At 37.8% G+C, this 23870-nt stretch overlaps 1 protein-coding gene across 9 annotated transcripts in view; it reads left to right on the forward strand.

The window, feature by feature from the left end:
• Positions 1–23870, forward strand: part of ZMYND11 (zinc finger MYND-type containing 11) — a 170897-nt gene that overhangs the window by 95339 nt on the left and 51688 nt on the right. For 7 of the 9 annotated variants that reach the window (XM_066384347.1, XM_066384352.1, XM_066384346.1 and 4 more), the window contains 3 exons: positions 28–187; positions 9012–9056; positions 11903–12064. In XM_066384347.1, the coding sequence (XP_066240444.1) occupies positions 28–187; positions 9012–9056; positions 11903–12064 (367 nt within the window). The remainder of the gene's footprint in view (positions 1–27; positions 188–9011; positions 9057–11902; positions 12065–23870) is intronic. The other 2 variants (XM_066384349.1, XM_066384353.1) reach the window with 2 other exon arrangements.

Here is a 23870-nt window from a genome sequence, read left to right on the forward strand (position 1 = left end):
TTAAGTTTGTTTTTTCTCTGTGTTCAGGTACATGTCTCGAGTCCACGGTATGCATCCAAAAGAGACCACCCGTCAGCTGAGCTTGGCCGTGAAAGATGGTCTTATTGTTGAAACTCTCACTGTGGGCTGCAAAGGTTCAAAAGCTGGTATTGAACAAGAAGGATATTGGTTGCCAGGAGATGAGATTGTAAGTTTGTTTTATTTGACAAATTTGCAGAAGCTGACTTTTAACATTTTGAACATTATTTAAATATAACCTTTAGAAACTCATTTTCAAAAGTTTAGTAATATTTTACTTTAACATTTTTTATCAACTTTGAGGACCTATATTGGGGTAGATGCTTTTCCTCCATGTTTCTAGAAGAAAACTTACTTTTACAAAGGCTACTTTTTCTGCGTAGATTACCTTGAATCTGAACAATTCCAGCAAAGCAAGCAAAAGCCCTTTTAATATAAACATAATTAATGGTATTTCTAAGTGTTTTCTGTAATAAATATTAGTAAAAATGTTTTAGCACAGGATAATGTTGATGCTGTCTTGACAGATTGGAAGGAACATACTTTACTCAGGTTGGATGATGCCCAGAGCCACACTTCAGGATGGTTTGCAGGGACAAGTTTCTTAATGATAGACTCCTCTGGCCAGTGTCTGCATTGATTAGTGTGCCTATCGCGGGTTTTGTGGCACTTGGACAGAAATCATAGGAAAGATAGAAAGTTAATTTTCTTTATATTTTTACCCAGTTCTTATTACTTTGACTTTTCTTTTAAGTTATAATCTTCTATTTCCTTTTCATATATATCTTATACTCAGGCACATAAGAAATACAGTTTTTTCTTAAGACTACTTTCATGTGTACAATTTTCATCTTGCTACCTCATTTGTTTTTTATTTTTCTAACACCTTGATTTAAAAGGTCTTACTTTTTGCGGTGGAACATCATTTAAGATGATAGATGTAAAATTTAATAGACGTTAGGTTTTTTAGTTTCTGAAAGGAATGGATTTAGTAAACAGGTGTTTGAGAGTGTTTATATTGTAAATTCTATAAAACCTAAAATTATAAAATTGACAGAAAATCTTAAAACTGGTTCTGTATGGAAACATTTTCCAAAACCTTTGAATTTAGTTTCTACAACAGATGAGCCAGAAACACATTCAGCAGTGGTCAGCTCTGTGCAGTGAACCCATACCATGTCCCCTGTGGAGTCTGGGCCACAAAAGGCAGCTACAGTAAATCACAAACTTAGAGACATCTTTCAGTTTTAACACTGTTTTTGTCTGTTTAATCTATGCCTTCAAAGTTTCAGGAAAGAAAATTCACATATTCCACAAACAAAACACAGAAAAAAAATGTTTCATTTCACTGTTATCATTTGATTTGTATACTACAAGTGTTCTTGTATACTTAAATAAAAAATGTTTATATCAAAATAATATTTTCATTGACTTCCATACAGAAAGCTACAGCTTTGTTGCCAATAAACTCTCAATTTCCAGCCATTAGTAATATCTGTTTACATCAGGTATTAAAAGTAATGCCATTGGTAACTGAGAGCGTATTATATATACTCAGAATAATTCAGATAATATATATAAAATTTCTCATTCCAAAACACTTAGAAATTTACAGATTTAGTATAGAAGGCTATTATTATAATTCCTGCAATTTTTATATAGTGATTAATCAGCAGTAAGTACAACTTAATCTACAGATTTTGGTTTTGGGGTCTTACACATTTCTCATAACAGTGATTTCAGTTTTCCTTACTTTTTGGATTTGTGCTTTTCCACATGCATTCATTTTTCCTCTTCAATTTGAAGTTTCCTTGTTCAGTTTAATTCAGCAGGCAGTTAATTAGTTATGTTCACTGCATTAGGTTATGTATTCTATTTTTTATTTTTACATGACCTTACTGCATGTGTTTATAGCAGCATCCTTTTTTTTCTAGATGAAATCTTAGATGTAAATTAAACAACCAGTGTACAGATTTTATTAATGTTGATTCTTATTCATATTTTTATAGTAAATATGCATGAATGATGTAAGTACAAGTGAGTATATAAAAATAGTGCCTTGCTTATAAAGTATGCAAATATTAAAAGTTCATAGGCAAAATATTGTATCAGAGAGAGGTATGGTCTTATATACATAATAGACAATCACTGGATCTATATTTAAGGCATAGCTGTAAAGTGATGAGATTAATTATATGTGTATCTCATGTCTGGGGTTGGTACACCACCTGGCTACCCAGTGCTACAGTTATCACACCCTGATAATACTCTAGAAGGACTCATAATCTTGTCACACTTGGCACAACACAGTCGTCTCACACTTGCCAGCTCTGCGTTTGGGGACTTTGTGGCCCGTGCATGCAGGTCACTGTGTGTGGCACCAGTTGTGAACTACAGAACTTAGGAAGCACCACTCAGTTCTCAGATGTCATATACTTTATGTTTTATTGAGCAGTTTTTCTAGCTTATGACAGTAAAGTGTCTTATTCTAACCAAATCAGTCTTAGGGAAGGGTCACTTTTTCTGATTGGCACAAAAGAACTCAGTGAGCAAATGATAGCCCTGCATACTGGCATTTGAGCCTGAGATCCTCCTTTGTAATCTCTCTACCTTGTATATGATATGCTGCTTCTAGAAACTTGAGTTTTTATTTTTTTATTATTATTATTTTTTTTTTCTGAAGCTAGAAATGGGGAGAGACAGACAGACTCCCGCATGCGCCCGACAGGGATCCACCCGGCACGCCCACCAGGGGGCGATGCTCTGCCCACCAGGGTGCGATGCTCTGCCCCTCCGGGGCGTCGCTCTGTTGTGACCAGAGCCACTCGAGCGCCTGGGGCAGAGGCCGAGGAGCTGTCCCCAGCGCCCGGGCCATCTTTGCTCCAATGGAGCCTCGGCTGTGGGAGGGGAAGAGAGAGACAGAGAGGAAGGAAAGGGAGAGGGGTAGAGAAGCAGATGGGCGCCTCTCCTGTGTGCCCTGGCCGGGAATCGAACCCGGGACTTCTGCATGCCAGGCCGACGCTCCACCACTGAGCCAACTGGCCAGCGCCTTTTTTTTTTTTTTTTTTTTTTTGTATTTTTCTGAAGCTGGAAACGGGGAGAGACAGACAGACTCCCGCATGCGCCCGACCGGGATCCACCTGGCATGCCCACCAGGGGCGATGCTCTGCCCACCAGGGTGCGATGCTCTGCCCCTCCGGGGCGTCACTCTGCTGCCACCAGAGCCACTCTAGCGCCTGGGGTAGAGGCCAAGGAGCCATCCCCAGCGCCCGGGCCATCTTTGCTCCTAATGGAGCCTCGGCTGCGGGAGGGGAAGAGAGAGACAGAGAAGAAGGAGAGGAGGAGGGGTGGAGAAGCAGATGGGTGCTTCTCCTGTGTGCCCTGGCCGGAAATCGAACCCGGGACTTCTGCACACCAGGCCGATGCTCTACCACTGAGCCAACCGGCCAGGGCCTAGAAACTTGAGTTTTTAAATTGAAAGATGTATATTATGTATCTTGTTATGTTTCTGACTCAGTATCAAAAGAAGAAAAATGTCAAGTAGATATAGATATATATATAGATATATCCCAGCTATATCTACAGCCTTGGGAAGGAACGGTATAGGATTTTTTGGTTATTCATTTTCAAACCTTTAATTCAAAGTTACAAATATTTGTTGCCCAAGAAAGTTCTGTGGGTAGTAAAGGATTCTCTTCCCTCTATAGCCTCTAAAAAATAGTTGGCAGTATCTCAGAGGTGTGGGAAAGTTGATTTACTTTGATAAGTCCCCCCGAGATACTTTCTGTTAGCAAAGAGGCTGGACTCTCCTTGTCTTCACTTTCACAATTATGGTAAGAAAGACAAGCTGGTCAAGAGTGCAGTTTTCTCTATGCCACTCAGTCATAGTTGAACAAAGAGTTTGTTAGTGTTTTATTTTTATTTACACAGTGCTTATGTTTATAGTGTTATATTTCCCCAGTGATTATTTTTAAAAACATGATTCAATTTAAAAATATGCATATCTTGAGCAAAGTTATTTTTATTAAATCCAGCAGTGATATAAGCCTAATTCTACTAATATGTCAGGATATAATTATATATATTCTGTTTAAGAGGAAGACACATGTATAAGTCAAAGATGGTGGCCTTCATTGTCCTGAGATTTCTTTTAGACAGGAATGATTTTTAGACAGTTTGAGATGGTAGTCTCAACTGCCATTTGTAGCCCTATCAAAGAAATAATTCCTGTGGAGAAACTATGATAAAATTAGGCAATAGATAAGCCTCTTTATGATATTTTGAATGTGCTTGTTGGAGATAGAATGAAAATGTAATTATTAAAAATGAAGCTACTCTCCAATTAAATGATTTACTTAAATATTAGTCAATAAATAAGCAAAAGCATATGCACCAACCAATTTTTTTTTTTTCTTTCCATTTTTGTATTTTTCTAAAGCTGGAAACGGGAAGAGACAGTCAGGCAGACTCCCGCATGCACCCGACCGGGATCCACCCGGCACGCCCACCAGGGGCGATGCTCTGCCCCTCCGGGGCCTCGCTCTGCCGTAACCAGAGCCACTCTAGCGCCTGGGGCAGAGGCCAAGGAGCCATCCCCAGCGCCCGGGCCATCTTTGCTCCAATGGAGCCTTGGCTGCGGGAGGGGAAGAGAGAGACAGAGAGGAAGGAGGGGGGTGGGGGTGGAGAAGCAAATGGGCGCTTCTCCTATGTGCCCTGGCCGGGAATCGAACCCGGGTCCCCCACACGCCAGGCCAACGCTCTACTGCTGAGCCAACCGGCCAGGGCTGCACCAACCAATTTTTAAAAAGACAAGGATGCTGAACCTGGGAAAATCTCTTGTAAATTTTCTGTGATCACCTTAAACTTCCAGGTTTGTATGTTCTTAACATTCACTAATAGGAATCAAATAATTCCTTTAGAGATTGTTTTCATAGATTTTGAAATTGTATTGGTAAAAGGCCAGTAGACCAGGGCACAGAAACTTTCTGATGTCAGACCATTTTAACTTTTGTTATAGCACGATCTCTTTCTTTCTTTCTTTCTTTTTTAGTGAGAGGAGGGGAGGGAGAGACATACTCCTGCATGCCCCCACACCGGGATCCACCTGGCAAGCTCACTAGGGGGTGATGCTCTGCCCATCTGGGGCCCTTGCTCCATTGCAGCCGGAGCCATTTCTTAGTGCATGAGGTAGAGGCCATGGAGCCATCCTCAGCACCTGGGGCCAACTTGCTCCAATCGAGCCATGGCTGCAGGAGAAAGAAGAGAGAGAGAGAGAAGTGAGAGGGGGAGGAGTAGAGAAGCAGACAGTGCCCTGACGGAAATCGAACCTGGGACATCCCCAAGCCAGGCTGACACTCTACCACTGAGCCATCTGGTCAGGGCTTCTTTTGATTTTTAAAGAATTATACGTGTTCCAATAGATTGTTTAATTATCAGCTTTCTCTATAAAGAAATAAATATACATGAACTGATACATTCAATTTACATTTGATCACAGTATTAAATGTCCTTTTTTTTAATAAGAAATACATTTCTTTTCTGCTTTTAAGTAAGAGGAGAGGAGATAGACTCCCACATGCACTCTGACTGGGATCCATCCAGCAACCCCCATCTTGAGCAGGTGCTCAAATCATTTGAGCTAACCTGAGTGCCCAGGGCCAAGGTTCAAACCAATCAAAGCACTGGCTGCAAGAGGAGAAGAGGAAGAGGTGGGGAAGAGAAACATGGCTGCTTCTCATGTCGGGATCAAACCTGGGATGTCTGCATGCTGGGCCAACACTCTATCCACTGAGCCAACTAATTGGCCAGGGCCAAGAAATATATTTCTTGGGCAGAATTTTACCACTTGTTGGACTTGGTTAAGGCTGATACTTAGTAAATCCTTTTGTAATAAACACAAGTTCATTTCTTAACTCACAAAAGGCTCCCTAACGATGGGAAGGCCTCATGAAAGTATTTAATATAATATAGTATCTTAGGTAACCTAGAGTTATGTATCATTTCCAGATAAAACATGTCAAATATGTGTTTTGATATTAAGCAGTTAATATTTACTTGATGACTTTCAACTCTATTCATGGTTCCTGGCACAGAGCTATTGATTTGAACGCATTAGTTAACATGCTTTTGATCTGACATTAAATAATTTGGTCACCAGTATAAAGGATGACTCTTTAAAGTGTGAAAAAATCATGTCTGCTATGAAACTAACCTGCCAAATCCAAACTCGGTCTCATTTCTCTCATACTTAATGCAAGTTCAAAAATAATGTATCAGTATAGAAGCCACAGCCTGCACTTTCAATGAGAACCCTCCTACCAGTTTATTCTTAAGATTAAAGAGCAACTGCAAACATGAGCTCGGGTCCTGGCTCTTATGCCTTACTTTTCATATAATCAAGTTTGTCCTCCTAATTAGCAGGACCTCAAAGTACTTTTAAAATAGGCCTAAATGAAAAAGTAGAATTAATTCTATATTTTTGCTTTGTTTTTCATTAATTGAAGTTTTTTTTTGTTTTTTTGTATTTTTCTGAAGTTGGAAACGGGGAGGCAGTCGGACAGACTCCCGCATGCGCCTGACCGGGATCCACCCGGCATGCCCACTAGGAGGCAATGCTCTGCCCATCTGGGGCATTGCTTTATTGCAACCAGGGCCACTAGTACCTGAGGCAGATGCCATGGAGCCATCCTCAGCACCCAGGCCAACCTTTGCTCCAATGGAACCTTGGCTGCTAGAGGGAAAGAGAGAGACAGAGAGGAGGGAGAGGGGGAGGGGTGGAGAAGCAGATGGGCGCTTCTCCTGTGTGCCCTGGCTGGGAATCGAACCCGGGACTCCTGCACTCCAGGCCAATGCTCTACCACTGAGCCAACTGGCCAGGGCCATTAATTGAAGATTTTGACACCTTTTAAGAAGCATAATTAATGAAAATACACATTTTGTGTTTTTTTTCTTTTTAAAGAGATTAACGTTATATTGGGGATAAAAGGATTTAGTCTTAGGAGAAACTGTTGTCATCAGTTTATCCTGATTCAGCATGACCAATGTAAAAGAAACTGTGGTTCATGTACCTCTTGAAACTTACATCTTTTAGATAAGAAGTAGGATTAGATTCATTTTATTATTCACAACTCACACTGTTACACATTATGGCAAGGAGTGCCCCTTGCTTTGTTCTTGGAAATATATTGAGAGGCCTGCTGAATTCAAAACAGCTTGACTCTCCTGGCTCACTTCATCGAGTATAGCACAGTGAAGTAAGTTTTTGTTGTTGTTTGTTTTTTAAGTTTAGATCTTGGCATATTTCTTACTATAAACTATAGTAAGCATAATCATGTTTTCAGTACCTTAAGTGAAAAACTTCATGTCCCTTGGATACCTTTGATATGTTTTTTAAGCAAAGTATATTTTGTTATATTTATGTTAATTATGTGCTGAACTACACATTTATCTTCCAAAAGTCCATTACCAGTCTCAGATACAAAAATACAAATAATTGTTTATTTACTAAGTAAAGGATTAAGCTTTGGTGATTATTAATTAGAAACCAGTTATACTGTGGTTCTGTGTATATTCAAACTTTAAAGTACTTATATTTAGAAATTATTATTGCTTTGGTAAAGAATATCCATTTTATTCAGTAGAATATTTTGGGTCATACTATTTTGTTTTACTCTTTTCAGCTTATTGATTGTGTGTGTGCGTGTGAGAGAGAGGGAGTGCACGCTTTTTTCCCTCCTAAATTCTATTTCACTAAGTAATGTTGTAATATTTTTATTTTAAAAATTAATATTTAAAATTACTGTATTTAATTATTAAATTCTTACTGCAGTGAATAACTGAATTAACAGAATTAAACTAAACCTCAAACTGGAGAGTATTAATTTTACATCATATATGTTAAAATAACACATCAAACACACATGATAATGTATGATTTATCTGCTTACTGCATATTAAATAAGGGAATCACTTTAAAAGTTAGACTCTCTTTTGAATATGATGGACGATTATAGTTTAGGAGGCCCTTGTTCCAGACACAGTTCTTTCATGAACCCTCTTGTTTCCATATTATCTCTAAATTAGCTAAACAATATTTCTTGCTCTATCTAGCTTACAGAAATGTGAGTCAGCTGTCATAATGAATTTACAGTCCTGAAGAAATTTGCACATGCACAGTTACAAGCATAATATCATTTATTGACTTGTTGGTTCCTGTTTTATGCGCTGTAACAAACAGATCATCATAACACAAGCTAACACTGAGCATAGTAACCTATGCTCAGTTGATTTTTACAAAAAACCTATAAACTAGGCATTGTTATTTTATTCATTTTATAGATAGAAAAGGATACACAGAGAAGCCAAGTATTTCGCTCTAAATGACACAGCCCATGAATGCCAGAGCCAAGATTTGAGCCAGTCTGGCTCCAGAGTCTTAACCAAATACCGTCATCGGTGACAAAGACGTAAGGCAGCAGGCAGCTTCTGGACAGTGGAATGTTTTCTAGTAGGTTCTGAAGACAGCCTATTTCTACTTGACACCGTGGTGAAGGATTGAGTTTACTATGTTCACATTCATCATTCCTGACTTTTAAAAAAATACCAAGCTTGAACTAGTTTCAGATCAAAAAGACATACATTCATGGTCTTACTGAAATTTATAATGGCACCAAGTTTATTTGTTCATGAAAAGTTTTTCTAATGTCATGATAAGTTTCCTGGCACACCACTTTTTTAAAGAGATTTTCTGTGTTCATTTGTATTAGTATCAGAAGTTTCCTCTTAACGCTAGTAGTGACTTGAGTTTGCATGCTACTGTCTTTTCACTCATGATTAGCACATTCATAATTAGTTGATATCTGCAAAATATTGTAAGTCGTCTAGCAAATTATAAAGTTTGACCCTGTATGAAATCCCTTTAGCTCTGTGTATTGCCTGATATTGAGCAAAGTTATAGTAGAGAGACCAAGATTATTCTGTTTTTATTTTGAAAGGCCTTCAGTATGCAGCCTTTCTCCAGGACAGCAACCCCAAACAAGGTGAACTAATTTTGTACTGTTACTTTACTTTAAACCTAATTTTTAAAAACTATTACATTTCTATCTTTCTTTAGGCTAGCTTAGTTCTTGTTAGAATTGTTCATTAAAAACATACTGTTTTTACATTGCTTCTAGTTTGAGATTTTGTGCTAATGGATTTGCTTTTTATCTTGAAGTATTGAAGTAACATTTTACATATTATGTTGTTGATCAGGTTGTATCAGAGTGATTGCTGACATGTGCTGAAATCCAGGGAACATGCAGGCTTAGCTTTTGGGCATACAATATTGAGCATTAAGTCAAAGCACTATGAAATTAATTCTATTTACTAAAAGAAAAATTGTAGGCAACCCTACCTATCAAAAACATATTTATATCATTTATACCTCAGAAAAGTGTGCCCTGGGTTCAGGATTTAATAACTTTTGAACTTGGCTTTTGCATGTTTTATATATTCTAAACAGCTATTGATTGAAAGAATGAACAGCATGTACATCCCAGCCCATACTTTCTCTTATATCAAATAATGTAGTTATATGCCATTATGTAAACAATACATCCAAATGTTTCTCAACTTTTACTTAATTTGAGTTATATTTTTATTTCTATAATTATTCAGAAAACTGCTTAGTTACTATTAAAATTAAACATTTCATCAAGGAGAGATCCATTTTCATCTTGTTTTATAGGTGGATGGAAGAGAATAGGGAGAGAAAAGGGGAGGAGGTAATGAGGAGAAACTGAAGCTATGTATCAAAATTACAATCTTGCTTCTTTCCTTTGTTTACCTAGTAACTACCATTTTAAGAATCACAGGAAGATGAATTAGTGTAAAAATTCAAATGATGAAATTTAGTAGTGTTTTTTTTTGTTTGTTTTTTTCGGAGTGCTTTTTTTTTTAAATTTTATTCATTTTTAGAGAGGAGAGAGAGACAGACAGAGAGAGAGAAGGGGGGAGGAGCTGGAAGCATCAACTCCCATATGTGTCTTGACCAGGCAAGCCCAGGGTTTCGAACCGGCGACCTCAGCATTTCCAGGTCGACGCGTTATCCACTGCACCACCACAGGTCAGGCTGGTAGTGTTTTTTAATGAGGCAACTATAAGCCCCCAAAATTCTTTAAGATTTTTCTGAACAATTATAAAAAAATAGTCTGAAATATTTTGTTTTAAACTGGGAAAAGTTCTGGTAGTTCAGCATAGAACAAAGTCTCTTATCTCCACTGAAACTTAATTTATCAGTGATTTTTGATAGAAAAATTAAAATTACTAAAATGCATCTTATGTATGAACTTTGTAAAATGGGTACACAGTAACTTTTTTCAGTAGAGACAGCCAGGTACCACACATACAAATTGTGTCTCTGTGGTGCCGCTACGGCAAAGTTGGTGAGGTAGATTTTCTCCTACCATGTACATATTAGGGTTTTATATCAATCAATGTCTTACGATTTTTTTAAATCAGTCTGACTAAAATTAATCCAGTGTAAGTTTACAGAGTATATACATCTGCAGCAAATAACTAAAAAATGGTTATGTTTTCTTTATTACTTTGGTTAATAAAGACCACAATTTCAAAATGTTTATATTTTTGAATTTACTAATGTGCTCTAGCCATGACTCTGAATGTGAGTTTTGGAACATTAGTGACTCTCTTTCCTTTTAAAAGACTGAGTAATAGCCCTGTCACGTGGTCAGGCAGTAATGAATACATTTCAACCTCAGGTGTCAAAGGAATCTCACTACCTACTAAACAAGTGCTATATTGAAGCCAATTTATTAGGGGAGTAAATGACATAAAATAAGAAAACTGCTCAATTTCAGAAAGAGTATAGACTGATTTATAAAAAAACAAAAATGATGGCAGAGCCCAAGATGATAATATCAGGGCACTCATTGGTAGTGACTATGATTAAACTGAATGTGGCTTAAACCATTGTTCACTTAGTTACCACATCTACAAAAGAAAGCTGAGAATTATCCATCACTCTTAACACAGGTATTTTTTGACAAAAGCTAAGAGGGGTTTTTACGAAGAATGAATTCTAAATTAGAACTTATCTTCCTGTTTATATTTGAATGGTATTGCTGTACAAAAGAGTATAACAAAAGAGAAATTGTTGAAGAATACCTGTATACCTGCAGTTCTTTTATTTCCAGGAATAGTCCCACTAAGAAAATGAGCCTACTTCCTTTTTCTTTTTTTTTTTTTATGGCAGTGTCCTTTGGAGAATGTGATTAAACCTTTAGTTTCACATTTTCAATTTATTTTTCCAAATTCAACAGACCCTGAAAATTTGACAACCTATCAGAACATGGACATTCTGATTAATGGTTATTTTCAGTAAAGCATCCAATACCATGGATAAGAAGATAAGAATAGTGAGCATCAGCATTTATTACTATTTTCTTTTTTCCAACAGTGTGCTAATTAAGTACCTACCTATATATTTTTTAAAAGCAGAACAAAACAGAGGTTTGTTTATTTGAAATTCTAAGGTATAGGATGTTTGGGGTTTTAAGTTCACTGAAGAAATTATTCCATAGATTATATTTTTAAAAATGGAAGATAATGTTAGAACTGGGATTGGCTTTGGACTTATTTTATTGTGGACTGGTTTTGTTATCGAATCACCTTAAGATATTTTAAATATTAATACTGCTTAGGAAAGAATTTAAAATTTAAAGAAGCAAATTTCTAGATAATTTTCCCTCTTGTTTTAACCCAGTAAATGTCTAAAATTGTTTTATTAATGCCTAACTTCTGATGGACTTTAGTTTCAATTTTGTTCTTAGTCATTGCAGATATTGACAAAATGTCATACGAAATTATTTTGTATTTTTTGTAGGACTGGGAAACAGAAAATCATGACTGGTATTGTTTTGAATGCCATTTGCCTGGAGAGGTGTTGATATGTGACCTGTGTTTTCGTGTGTATCATTCCAAGTGTTTGTCTGATGAGTACAGGCTTAGAGACAGCAGTAGTCACTGGCAGTGCCCAGTTTGCAGGGTGAGTACCTAATTGAGCTTTAATGTGCTGGTCAGAGGGTTGGAGTTTATTGACAATAGCTGCACAAAGATACCCCAGGTGGTCGTGCCAGGTTGATGGATTAAGTACTGGAGGGTGGGGGTTATCTGCTGAAATGATGGTATATGAACATAGAATACTCATAAATGGGTATCACAGAACATGCGACGTATTCAGGGTGTAAATTTTAGAAAGTTGTAATCACAAAAAAATATACACTCTTCTCTTACTTTACACTTGCCTCTGGCTCCTTCAATAAATAGCATTTGAGAATCAAGAAACACTCTTCCATACCCAAGGTCTTTTCAATGTGTCCTCTCTGCTACTCAGAAAACACAGTATCTACTTCCAATTTATATTCATGTATTGTTGCCTTTATTTTTTGTCATACCATGAGTGAGTTTCTTTCTTGTTTATATTTTATTTGAAGGGTGGAGGATCGGGACAGTTGTACATAAAGCATTCTATTTAAAGCAAAATGAAATACAGTAGTAGGTAAAATAGGTACTTTTCACAATTACTTTCATTTATATTACATCCTGGTTGAAAAGTTTACATGGCTGTGCTTGTTGGTTGCAGAATGTGGAATGTGTGTGTATATGAGTGATGTGTAATACCTAAATACTACATTACATATGGCAGTATGGTAATTAGTAGGAAATTACTTTTTAAACTATTATATTGTACTTAAAATTATTAAGATTCTTATTTGGAACCATGCAAATTGCCCAGACTACTAATGAGTTCAGTTTGTGAATATACTTTGTAAACTGGAGTAACTTAAATATACATTTGTTCTTCCAAAAAAGTTTTTTCTTCATAATTTTTCTTCTCCATGCTATGAAGCAAACATTTTCTGCCATTATAAGAAAAATACATTGTACATTCTAGTCTTCCCTTAGTACCTGTGGTTTTGTCTTACTTAGTGTACTTAATCCTACCAGCATACTGTATATATTCCAGACAAAAGACAGTTGGGATAGTATTTAAAAATAATGTTTAATAATGACTTATAGTAAAAATGCCTAAATGATAGATAAATAGTGATAAATCCCTAGATCTGGATATATTAATGTCAAGCATCAAGTTGTAGACCTTCTCTTTGAGGTCTGCAAAAATTTATGCATATACAAAAATAATTTACTGTAATTAGCGGTGTGGGAACTGTATTTAATATTCACTTTATTCTCATTTGTGCATTTTAAAAACAAATGTATCTCCTGTTTTCTGGTAACATTAAAATAAGTAAAAAATAGGCCTGACCTGTGGTGGCGCAGTGGATAAAGCGTCAACCTGGAAACACTGAGGTTGCCGGTTCAAAACCCTGGGCTTGCCTGGTCAAGGCACATAATGGGAGTTGATGCTTCCTGCTCCCCCCCTCCTCTATCTCTCTGTCTCTATTCACTAAAATGAATAAATAAAAATAATTAAAATAAATAAATAAAAGCAAATGAAATGTTAAAAAAAAAGTAAAAAATAATGAGATCTTAACAAAAGCATTACAATAGTAAAAATATAAAAGAGATAGGGTCACTGATCAAATAATATGGACTTAAGAACTTAGAAAATAAAATCCTGGACATAGCTGTGTCTTTACAGCCATACCTTTTTAATACTTAGTTCTTATATTCATAGTAAAGAATTTAAACAGTAGCATTAGAATTTTTGAGGATTGGTTAAACTTTATTGTGGGTGTTTTCTATCCCTTACATGATGAATGGAAATTGAATCTGACCAGTGATGAGCATCGACCTGGGACACTGAGGTCCCCGGTTTGAAACCCTGAGGTTGCTGGCTTGAGCACGGTCTCACCGGCTTGAGCATGGAATCATTGATATGACCCTATGGTCGCTGGCTTGAGCAAGGGGTCACTGGCTTGGCTGGAACCCACTGGTCAAGACAGATACAAGAAGCAATAAATGAACAACTAAAGTGTTGCAACTACAAGTTGATGCTTCTCATTTCTCTCTTCCCTTCCTGTCTCCTCCCCCCATTCCCTGGCATCCTTGCTCTCACTTCTCACTAAAAAGAAAAAGAAAAAGAAAATTGGAAAGTTATACCTCTGAAGAAAATGGGTAATAAATTCTTCCATTCTAATTCACCATCAAGTTTTCAGATTCCATTTTCTGTATGTGTTTGCTATATTCTTTACTGATTAGATTTTTTTTTTTTTTTTAAATTTCAGAGTTTTGCTGGCTCACACAGAAACTTGATAGCCAAAATGGAACTTAGCTTACCCCATCCTATTTTTATTTTCTTTCCTCTGGTTTTCTTTTTGATTTTGTCAGTCTAGATAGTCTCACATTTGACATAATTACACTTACTGAAATGGTGCTACGAGTAAAAAAAAAAAGGTACTCGCACATTTGATTCATAGACTGTGAGCTACTCGGGTTGGGTCCAAAAGGCCTATGTCTGGGTTGAGGATGGTGAGTTTTACCTTCAGCTTTAAACCTTCCAGAGTAGTAGTTTTTTCTGTGTTAGAACTCTTCTACTGTTTTAATTATTACATTCAAGAAAAAGATTATTAGTCTTAACAATTCTTTTCCTGGGAGAAGACCTAATAATAACCTTGAAATTAGAGTGGAATTTTCAACATCTTTAAAGTAAAAGTTCTTGCTTGATTTTTTTTAATATAGTGTCAAAACTTCAAGTAAAGTCATTTTTTACAATCTAACATGAGAGTGACTGATTAGACTTAAATATTATGTACTAATAGAACTGACAGACTGAAACTTCAGAATGATGGTTCCAAACAAGAATAACAAACTTTTCTATTTTTTATTTTAATTAATTATTGAAAAGAATATAGATTAATTAGATTTGCTAATGAGAAATTTTGAAGATGCCCAGAACCAAACTTTGAATAGTAGATGGAGCCCAACCATTACTACCTAAAATTCAAATTTAAAACATTATTGCCTGACCAGTGGTGGAGGAGTGGATAGAGCACTGACCTGGGTCACTGAGGACCTGGGTTCAAAACCTCAAGGTCTCCAGCTTTAGTCCAGGCTCATTGGGCTTGAGCACAGGGTTGCTGGCTTGAGCATGGGATCATAGACATAATCCCGTGGTCACTGGCTTTAGCAAGGTATCACTGGCCCAGCTGGAGCCACCCAGTCAATGCACAAATGAGAAGCACTTAGTGAACAGCTAGTATGCTGCAACTACAAGTTGATGCTTCTCATCTCTCTCCCTGCCTGCCTGTCTCTTGCTCTCACTTTAAATAAAAACAATTATTAATAGCAGTAAGAAGACTATTTTGTTTTTACATAATCTCTGCCCCTGCAGTATGAAAAAGTCACTGAGAATATCAACTTTAATTAAAAATAAATTTTAAAAAATGAGAGTACATGCAAGGATTTGTTTTTAAAAATCACTGATAATAGGTTCTTTCTCATCCAGCTATCAGCTGTTAATAGATTTACTTGAGCTGAAGCAGCTTTTTCTTAAATATCTATTTCTGAAATGTTTTAAGAAGTCAGTTACATGAATTTTTCTCAATTTAAAGTAATTTTATCAGTTTACATAATCTCCAGAATCTAAACTATTACTTTACAAATGTAATTGTCATTAAAAAATTGCCTGTGATTATCAGATTAGTATTTTGCTTTGAAGAAAATTTGAATAATGTTCTGTTTCACACTCTTGTTACTGAAAACTTTCAATTACAAAATGGATTAAAATTTGTTTAAGTTGGCTCTAAAAGTATTCAAGTAATTGAGAGGAGGATAAAGGGAAAAAAAACAAAATTTCTGGAAATGCTGTTGCATAGTAGGTGAATGTTCTGACAGACAGACACCCCTCCTTCACCCTCTCCCAGCTCATCCATGTGTACCTGTGTCTGTGTAACTTTATGTACATTAATGGATGGAGTCAGTTTGTTTCTATTCAGCAATCTCCCAGTCTTTCTCCTAAGTATCAAAATGTTCCATAATTTATTTAACAAGGGCCCCAGTGGTGCTTATCACATTGTTTCCACCAGCCTGTCCGGTCAGGAACATTACACCTAAACTTACCTTTCAAAGGGGACATTCATATGGCTATGTCCAGAGTCCGGGCTCACTTTCTACTCTAGAGAGCAGTCTTCTCATATTGGGTGTATTTGAATTTTATATTTCTAAGATAGGCATGAATTTTCTTTTCCACGAATAAAATGAGAAAACCTTAACTTTTTTTTTTTTTTTTTTTTTTTTTTTCACTTTTCTGAAGCTGGAAACGGGGAGAGACAGTCAGACAGACTCCCGCATGCGCCCGACCGGGATCCACCCGGCACGCCCACCAGGGGGCGACGCTCTGCCAACCAGGGGGCGATGCTCTGCCCATCCTGGGCGTCGCCATATTGCGACCAGAGCCACTCTAGCGCCTGGGGCAGAGGCCACAGAGCCATCCCCAGCGCCCGGGCCATCTTTGCTCCAATGGAGCCTTGGCTGCGGGAGGGGAAGAGAGAGACAGAGAGGAAAGTGCGGCGGAGGGGTGGAGAAGCAAATGGGCGCCTCTCCTGTGTGCCCTGGCCAGGAATCGAACCCGGGTCCTCCGCACGCTAGGCCGACGCTCTACCGCTGAGCCAACCGGCCAGGGCAAAACCTTAACTTTTAAGTGAAAATTACTTATGAGATTTTATTTGCCTAAAGAATATATCTTTAAAACAATACGGTCAGTTGTATTTTTTTAAATAGACAAAATAAGTTTACTTATACCTATGTAATTCTGTCTGATTACCTTCATAGGATAAATTCATTGAAGTTGAATTTTTAAATTTAAAGGATGACACATGTAGATTTGTGATAAAAATCACTAAGTTGTCCTGCAGAAGATTATACCCACTACACACACACACACACACACACACACACACACACACACACACACTCATTTATGCCAACATGAAAGTATTTTCCAATTTTCTTTACTATCTTTTTAAGTGAGAGAATGGGAGGCAGAGAGACAGACTCCAGCATGCACCCTGACTGGGATCTACCCTGCAAGCTTGCCAGGGGGTGATGCTCTGCCCATCTGGTGTCGTAGCCCCATTGCAACAAGAGCCATTTTTTAGCACCTGAGGCAATGGACACAGAGCCATCCTCAGCACTGGAGGCCAACTCTCCCTATCTAATCGAGTCATGGCTGTGGGAGGGGAAAAGAGAGAGAGAAGAGGGTGGGGCAGAGAAGCAAATGGTTGCTTCTCCTGTATGCCCTGACCGGGAATCAAACCCAGGACATCCACATGCCAGGCTGATGCTCTACAACCGGGCAGGGCCTTTGTTGCTAACTTGATAGGGTATAAATGGCTTATTTTAATGTTGCCTCATTTTCATATATATTTTTTCTAAATTCCAAAGCCATTTTATCCTTTGATGCTGTGGTTATAGAAGGCAGGCATGGGTGTATACACAAGCCCTATGTATATGTGTGTGTGTGTGTGTGTCTTTGTTGTGTATGTGTATACCTGCATGGGTATATGTTTGCAAGCGTGGGAGTGCAAGTGAAGGGTGGGGGCACATGTGCACACCTGTGTTGTGTGTGCATGTATGTTTTGTGTGCAAGAGTACATGTGTTTACACATGCATATATATTTTAATTATATGGGGGGGTGTATGTACTTTCATGCTTACTGGCCTCCAGTCCTGCTGGTGAACGTCATGATACTGTTTGAGTGATAACTCCTTGAAATTTTTATAATGTGTTACAAGAAACCCTAGGATCACCCCCAAGGTTGGTGCACCATGCTGCCTTTTAGAGCAGCACTTTCAGGGAGACCTTTCTGTGGGGATAAAAAGGTTCTCTCGTCCACTGGGAACTACTGTGTGTCTATTGAGCACTTGAATGTGGCTTATGAGACCGCAGGAAGTGGAATTCAATTTGGCACTTGTGGCTATGGCTACCTACTATATCATACAGTGCAGTTTTAGAACTGCATGTTCTAAATGCCTGTACTATACCCAGAGAAGCATCTCTGGTATAAAATGTCTGCCTCATGGCTGGCTCGGCATTTGTTCTCCCCATCAAGCCATAGTTAGGACTTGGAAGAATTATAAAGGAGGGATATAAATCAGCTTGCGCTCCACTGCCCCCCCCCCCCTTTCCTCATATATACAGCAGGTTATATAGCACAGTGGTTTTCAACCACCGGTCCACCAGAAATTTCATGCCAGTCCGTGGAAGAGTTGACCACCCTGATGATGTATGAAGATTATAGTCTATAATAATTGGATCTATAATCTTCATACAGCATCAGGGTGGTTAACTCTTTCACAGACCTGCACTGGTCCCCAGACTGGTAGATGAAAATACTGTTATAGCAAACACTGTCATGACTGTAAAATACAGTGTAGTGCACAAATTAATGGCTGTAATAGCTGATAGTGCTACATTTGCTCTGAAGCTAGTGCCTCCTAAAAAGTCAGTTAACTGTAGTGGTAAAGAAACTATATATAGCCAAACAAAATAGTTGGCACTTTCCAGCTTAATAATTTTGAGATGCATTATGAAAAACGTCCCTATTTCCTCTATCTTCTTTTAACATGTTTGTGTTTTTTTACATAAATGAATTTTGTTTTTAAGTGAACTAAAATATGTCATTAGGGAGCAGCATTTTGTGTTTTATGTGTCTTTACTGTGTGCACATAGAAAGTGCTAGCATAGGAAGACCATAGTGGCCTACTATCCTTTTCCATATTTGGTTCTCTAAAATGAAATGTTACTCTAGTGAAATCCATTTAAAGATTTTTATCTTAGGCTTTTATGTTACATTATAACATAAAAATTTTATATTATAGCCTGACCAGGCAGTGACGCAGTGGATGGAGCATTGAACTGGGATGCTGAAGACCCAGATTCAAAACCCTGAGGTCACTGGTTTGAGTACAGGCTCACTAACTTTAGTGCAGGGTCACCAGCTTGAGCCATGCGATCATAGACATGACTCCATGGTCACCAGCTTGAGCCCAAGGTTGCTGGCTTGAGCAACGAGTCTCTCGCTCGGCTGCAGCCCCCTGATCAAGGCACATATGAGAAAGCAATCAATGAATAACTAAGGTGCCACAATGAAGACTTGATGCTTCTCATTTCTCTCCCTGTCTGTATCTCTCTCTCTAATAAAACAAAAACAAAAAAACCTTTGTATTACAATTTTTTATATCCTCTAACAAACTTTGGTTGACTTGACATTCAATGTATGACATTTTTGTCACTTTTATATGAAAAGGTCCAAAGATCCATGTAAGTCACAAAAGAAAAGTTTTCTGGGTAATAGATGGGATATATTATTTCAAGTGTCTTTAAAAACTAGAAAATGCTTATCCCCCCACGTTTCAGATGACATTTATCTGTTTAAGGATAATCTTTTAAGTTTTGTTAATACCCAAATTGTATGATGAGTCAGCCTAGCCCATTAATAAAATAGAGAAACACAAGAAAAGGAAATGAGAAGAATCTGTGGGAGAATTTTATTGCTAATTTTTATTTTATTTTTTTTTTAAGTAAGGGGAGGGGAGATAGACTCCCACATGCACCCTGACCAGGATCCACCAGGAAATCCCCATCTGGGGACGATGCTCAGGTCAAGTGAGCTATTTTTAGCACCTGAGGCAGACACACTGGGAACAACCAAGCTATCCTCAGCACCTGGAGCTGATGCTCAGCTCAGTTGAGCCATTGGCTGTAGGAGACGAAAGGGAGAGAAGGGGGATAGGGAGGGGAAGAGAAGCAGATGATCACTTCTCTTGTGTGCCTGAGTGGGAGTTGAACCCAGGATATTAATATGCTGGGCTGATGCGCTATCCACTGAGCAGCTGGCCAGGGCCACTAATTTTTAAAACATATATTGGTCCTACATCTAATCCAAAGAGCTCTCCCAATTTTGTAGCATCTGATTCTCTGACCCCTGTTCTTGACTATCAGGCATGTGCAGAAATTTGAGGAAGAGTGCCCCTTAGTGATAGTTACACATTAATTGGAACTATTCCTAAAATTCCCTACTACTGCAGCTTCTCTTCAAAATATTTGAAATAAAGGTACATATTTTGTAGGAAAGGTACCATATTTTTTGCTCCATAAGACGCATCTGGCCATAAGACACACCTAGGGTTTTAAGGAGGAAAATAAGAAAAAAAATAGTCAACCAAATGGTGTGTTAAAGCATTTAATAAAATACCATATTTTTTGCTCCATAGGATGCATGGGCATTTTCCCCTCCACTTCTTTTGGGGGGAGAGTGTGTGTCATATCGATCGAAAATATGGTTATTTATAGATGTATTCACAGAAAAACTATAAAAAGCATTTCAAATTAACTTTTAAATTAATTGTTAAGCCCTAGGTACTATATATATTTTTTCCATGTGGGATATAATATACTTATTAGACAGATACTGAAAATGAAGGAATTTAACTGGTCTACTAAATCCAAACCAAGATGAAATTGCCATTAGGAGGCCTCATAGAGTTTAATCAAGTGGGTACATATGACTTGTCAGTGGTAAGTTAGTTCTGGGTAAACTTATATTTTGTGTCATTTGCACTGTGACTTTAGTTATTTAGGAGGTAGCTAAAGAAAAAGTCATGATGAAAGCTATTTCTTGAAATGAGATAGAAATATACTTCTGAATCCATATTTTCATTCTTTTGGGCATGTAAGCAGTGCAATTTTATTTTTAATTCCAAAAGTTAGTAGAATGCTCATTTAAAGTTCAGAATGAAATGGGACAAAATGCTAAGTGAAAATATTTTGAACATAAATTACTTGTTTGTATTTACTATGAAACTGTAATATAACTATTCTTATTTTTGGATCAGTCTTTCTATGTTATTGTGGAAAATTAATATTTTCACTCTGAAAATATTTTTACCTTCAAGATACCTATTAACAAATCTGGATTGGAGAGTTGATTTTTAAATAGAAGTAGAAACATGTTGGGTGGGGCATTCTTTTTTTTTTTTTTTTCTCTTTTTGGTGGACAATGATAGTAGTGAATAAGGATGAGCATTAAATATTTTTACGCCTTGGCCAGTTTGCTCAGTGGATAGAACGTTGGTCCACAGGGTATGGATGTCCTGGGTTCAGTTCCTAGTCAGGGCACACAGGAGAAGCAACCATCTGCTTCTCTCCCCCTTCTTTCCTTCTTCCCCTCCCATAGCCAGTGGCTCAATTAAGCCTTGGCCCCAGGCGCTGAGGAGAGCTCCTTGGTTTGAGTGTCAGCCTCAGGTGCTAAAAATAACTCAGTTGATTTGAGCATCAGCTCCAGACATGTGTTGCTGGATAGATCCCAGTCAGTGTGCATGTGGGAGTCTATCTCTCCTTCTCTCACTTAAAATATATACATATATATATATATGTATATTTACAATTTTTAGAGGAAAATATTATGGAAACATTTATAAAGCCAAAGCATTTTAAATATTGTTTTTGGGATATAAAACTATAAAATCTCAGCCCTGGCCAGTTGGCTCTGTGGTAGAGCATCAGCCAGGCATATGAAGTCATGGGTTTGATTCCTAGTCAGGGCACACAGGAGAAGCGCCCATCTGCTTCTCCACCCTTCCCCCTCTCCTTTCTCTCTGTCTCCTCCCCTTGTAGGCAAGGCTCCATGGGGCAAAGGTGGCCCAGGCGCTGAGGATGGCTTCGTGGCCTCCACCTCAGGCACTAGAATGGCTCCAGTTGCACTGGAGCAACGCCCCAGATGGGCAGAGCATGGGCCCCTGGTGGGCATGCCGGTGTATCCCGGTAGGGTGCATGCGGGAGTCTATCTCTCTGCCTCACTGCTGCTCACTTCAGAAAAATACAAAATAAAAATAAAACTATAAAATCTCATGTATTGTTATGTAATCTCATTATAAAACTATCTGGACCCAAGCAAGCAGGAAAAACATGCCCATGTTTTCTACATTGCCTTCCCATTATGAGTTTAGCAGTGTTATGATCAGAAAGGCTTGGATATGAGTGCTAAATGTTTTTGTTTTTTTAATTTGTATTTATTGATTTTAGTGAGAGAAGAATGGAGAGAGATAGAGAGGGACCAGGTACACCAATTTGTTCCTGTGTGTGCCCTGACCAGGGATCGAACCCACAACCTCTGTGCTTTGAGATGATGCTCTAACGGCAGTGGTCGACAAACTCATTAGTCAACAGAGCCAAATATCAACAGTACAACAATTGAAATTTCTTTTGAGAGCCAGATTTTTAAATTTAAACTGTATAGGAAGGTACATTGTTATTAACTTAATTAGGGTACCCCTAAGCTGGCCTTTGCTAAAAATGTCCTCAATCTGATTGAGCCGCATGTGCCTCGCAAGCCACGGTTTGCTGACCACTGCTCTAACCAACTGACCCATCTGGCCAGGGTGAGTGCGAAATATTTTGAGTGGTAATGTATTTGGTTTTTGTGATATGTGTTTGGTCACTTGTTTTGGGTCTTAATTGAATTTTATCTTTGATTTTTAACTCTTAAGGACTAAGGAGATAATTGTTGGGCTGATCAGGATGTTACAACCTAATGTTGATAAATAGGAAGCTCACTTAGTGTTTCCAATATTGATGAACTGAAAAGAGTACTACAGATGGTGCTGTTTCCTTTTATTGTTTGCAAATGTATGAGGTGGGAGGGGAAGGTGTGGACAGGTGGGCTGGTAGCCTCTGAACAGAGAACAAATGATACTCATTTCTTGACCTGAAAACAGCAGGTAATTTATTTTCAGAAAAGAATAGAAAGGCTTATTGCAGTGAGGAATACATTCTGCCTCTCTCCCTTTTGAATCTTTTTCTTTAAAGATTAGAATTGTGTAGAAGGGGAGGAACAAGTAGATACAAAAACCAGGTTCCATAAGGTTTTTCTGAATGTCCGTTTTCTTTTTTCTAGTGCCTGTAATGTGCCAAAAAGGAGATTAAAGTTATCCCCCAAAGTGTATATAATATTAAACGATGAAATTTCTGATATGCATAACATTCCTCTCTCTATAGCTAGTAATATTTTCCAATTTTTTTGTGAATATATGGATGTAGTAGATTTAGAAATACAGTACTATGTATTTTTACAATACCAGCTGGTTTCATGGTCTGTAAAATAGGAGTTGCTTTAATAGTTTATAAATCACCCTAAACTGGCTGGTACAAAACTAAAAGCTGATTATATCATCTGAACTTAGTCATAACTTACCTCACTCAGAGCAGAGTTGATTTTGTAAAATTTAATAAATACAGACATAGCTTGAGTAGCATTTGGTGCTATTTTTAAACTTGGATGAACAAGTCTGTAAACATTATGCATTAGTGGTTCTGCAAGTCCAACTTCCCCACGGGGGGGGAGGGGGGGGCTGTAAATGGAGCTGCGTTTGCTTGCCTGCTCCAAGTGTCCACCTCAGGACACTCTTAGTAGTTTGTATTATCCTCAGAGTTCCAACTTTTAGTTGTGAGTAAGAAGACATTTGTGACAGCTTGAGGGAAATGTAAAAACTTTAATTTACATTCCATAAGTTAAAAAAAAATATTGCCAGAAACTCAAGTGCAAATGACTGTTGCTGGACTGATTGTGGGAGATTTTGAATGGAGCTAGAGGGAATCCACATGGTTAACTGTATGGTGCACCCTAGATATGGAAGTGCATAAGCCAAGTTTTCCACCATAAAAATTGGCAGTAGATGTGTTGTTCTGATATTCTGGTCTTATACTGAGGAATTAATTTCAGTGTCAATACTGGGGTGAAAAATACTGTAGGTATATTTTTAGAAAATCCTAGAATATGATTGTCATTGATGGGGCTTTTGGGATCTCTGTAATGGGAGGAGAAATGGCA

Source organism: Saccopteryx leptura, chromosome 5 (genome assembly GCF_036850995.1).
Source record: "Saccopteryx leptura isolate mSacLep1 chromosome 5, mSacLep1_pri_phased_curated, whole genome shotgun sequence".
NCBI lineage: Eukaryota > Metazoa > Chordata > Mammalia > Chiroptera > Emballonuridae > Saccopteryx > Saccopteryx leptura.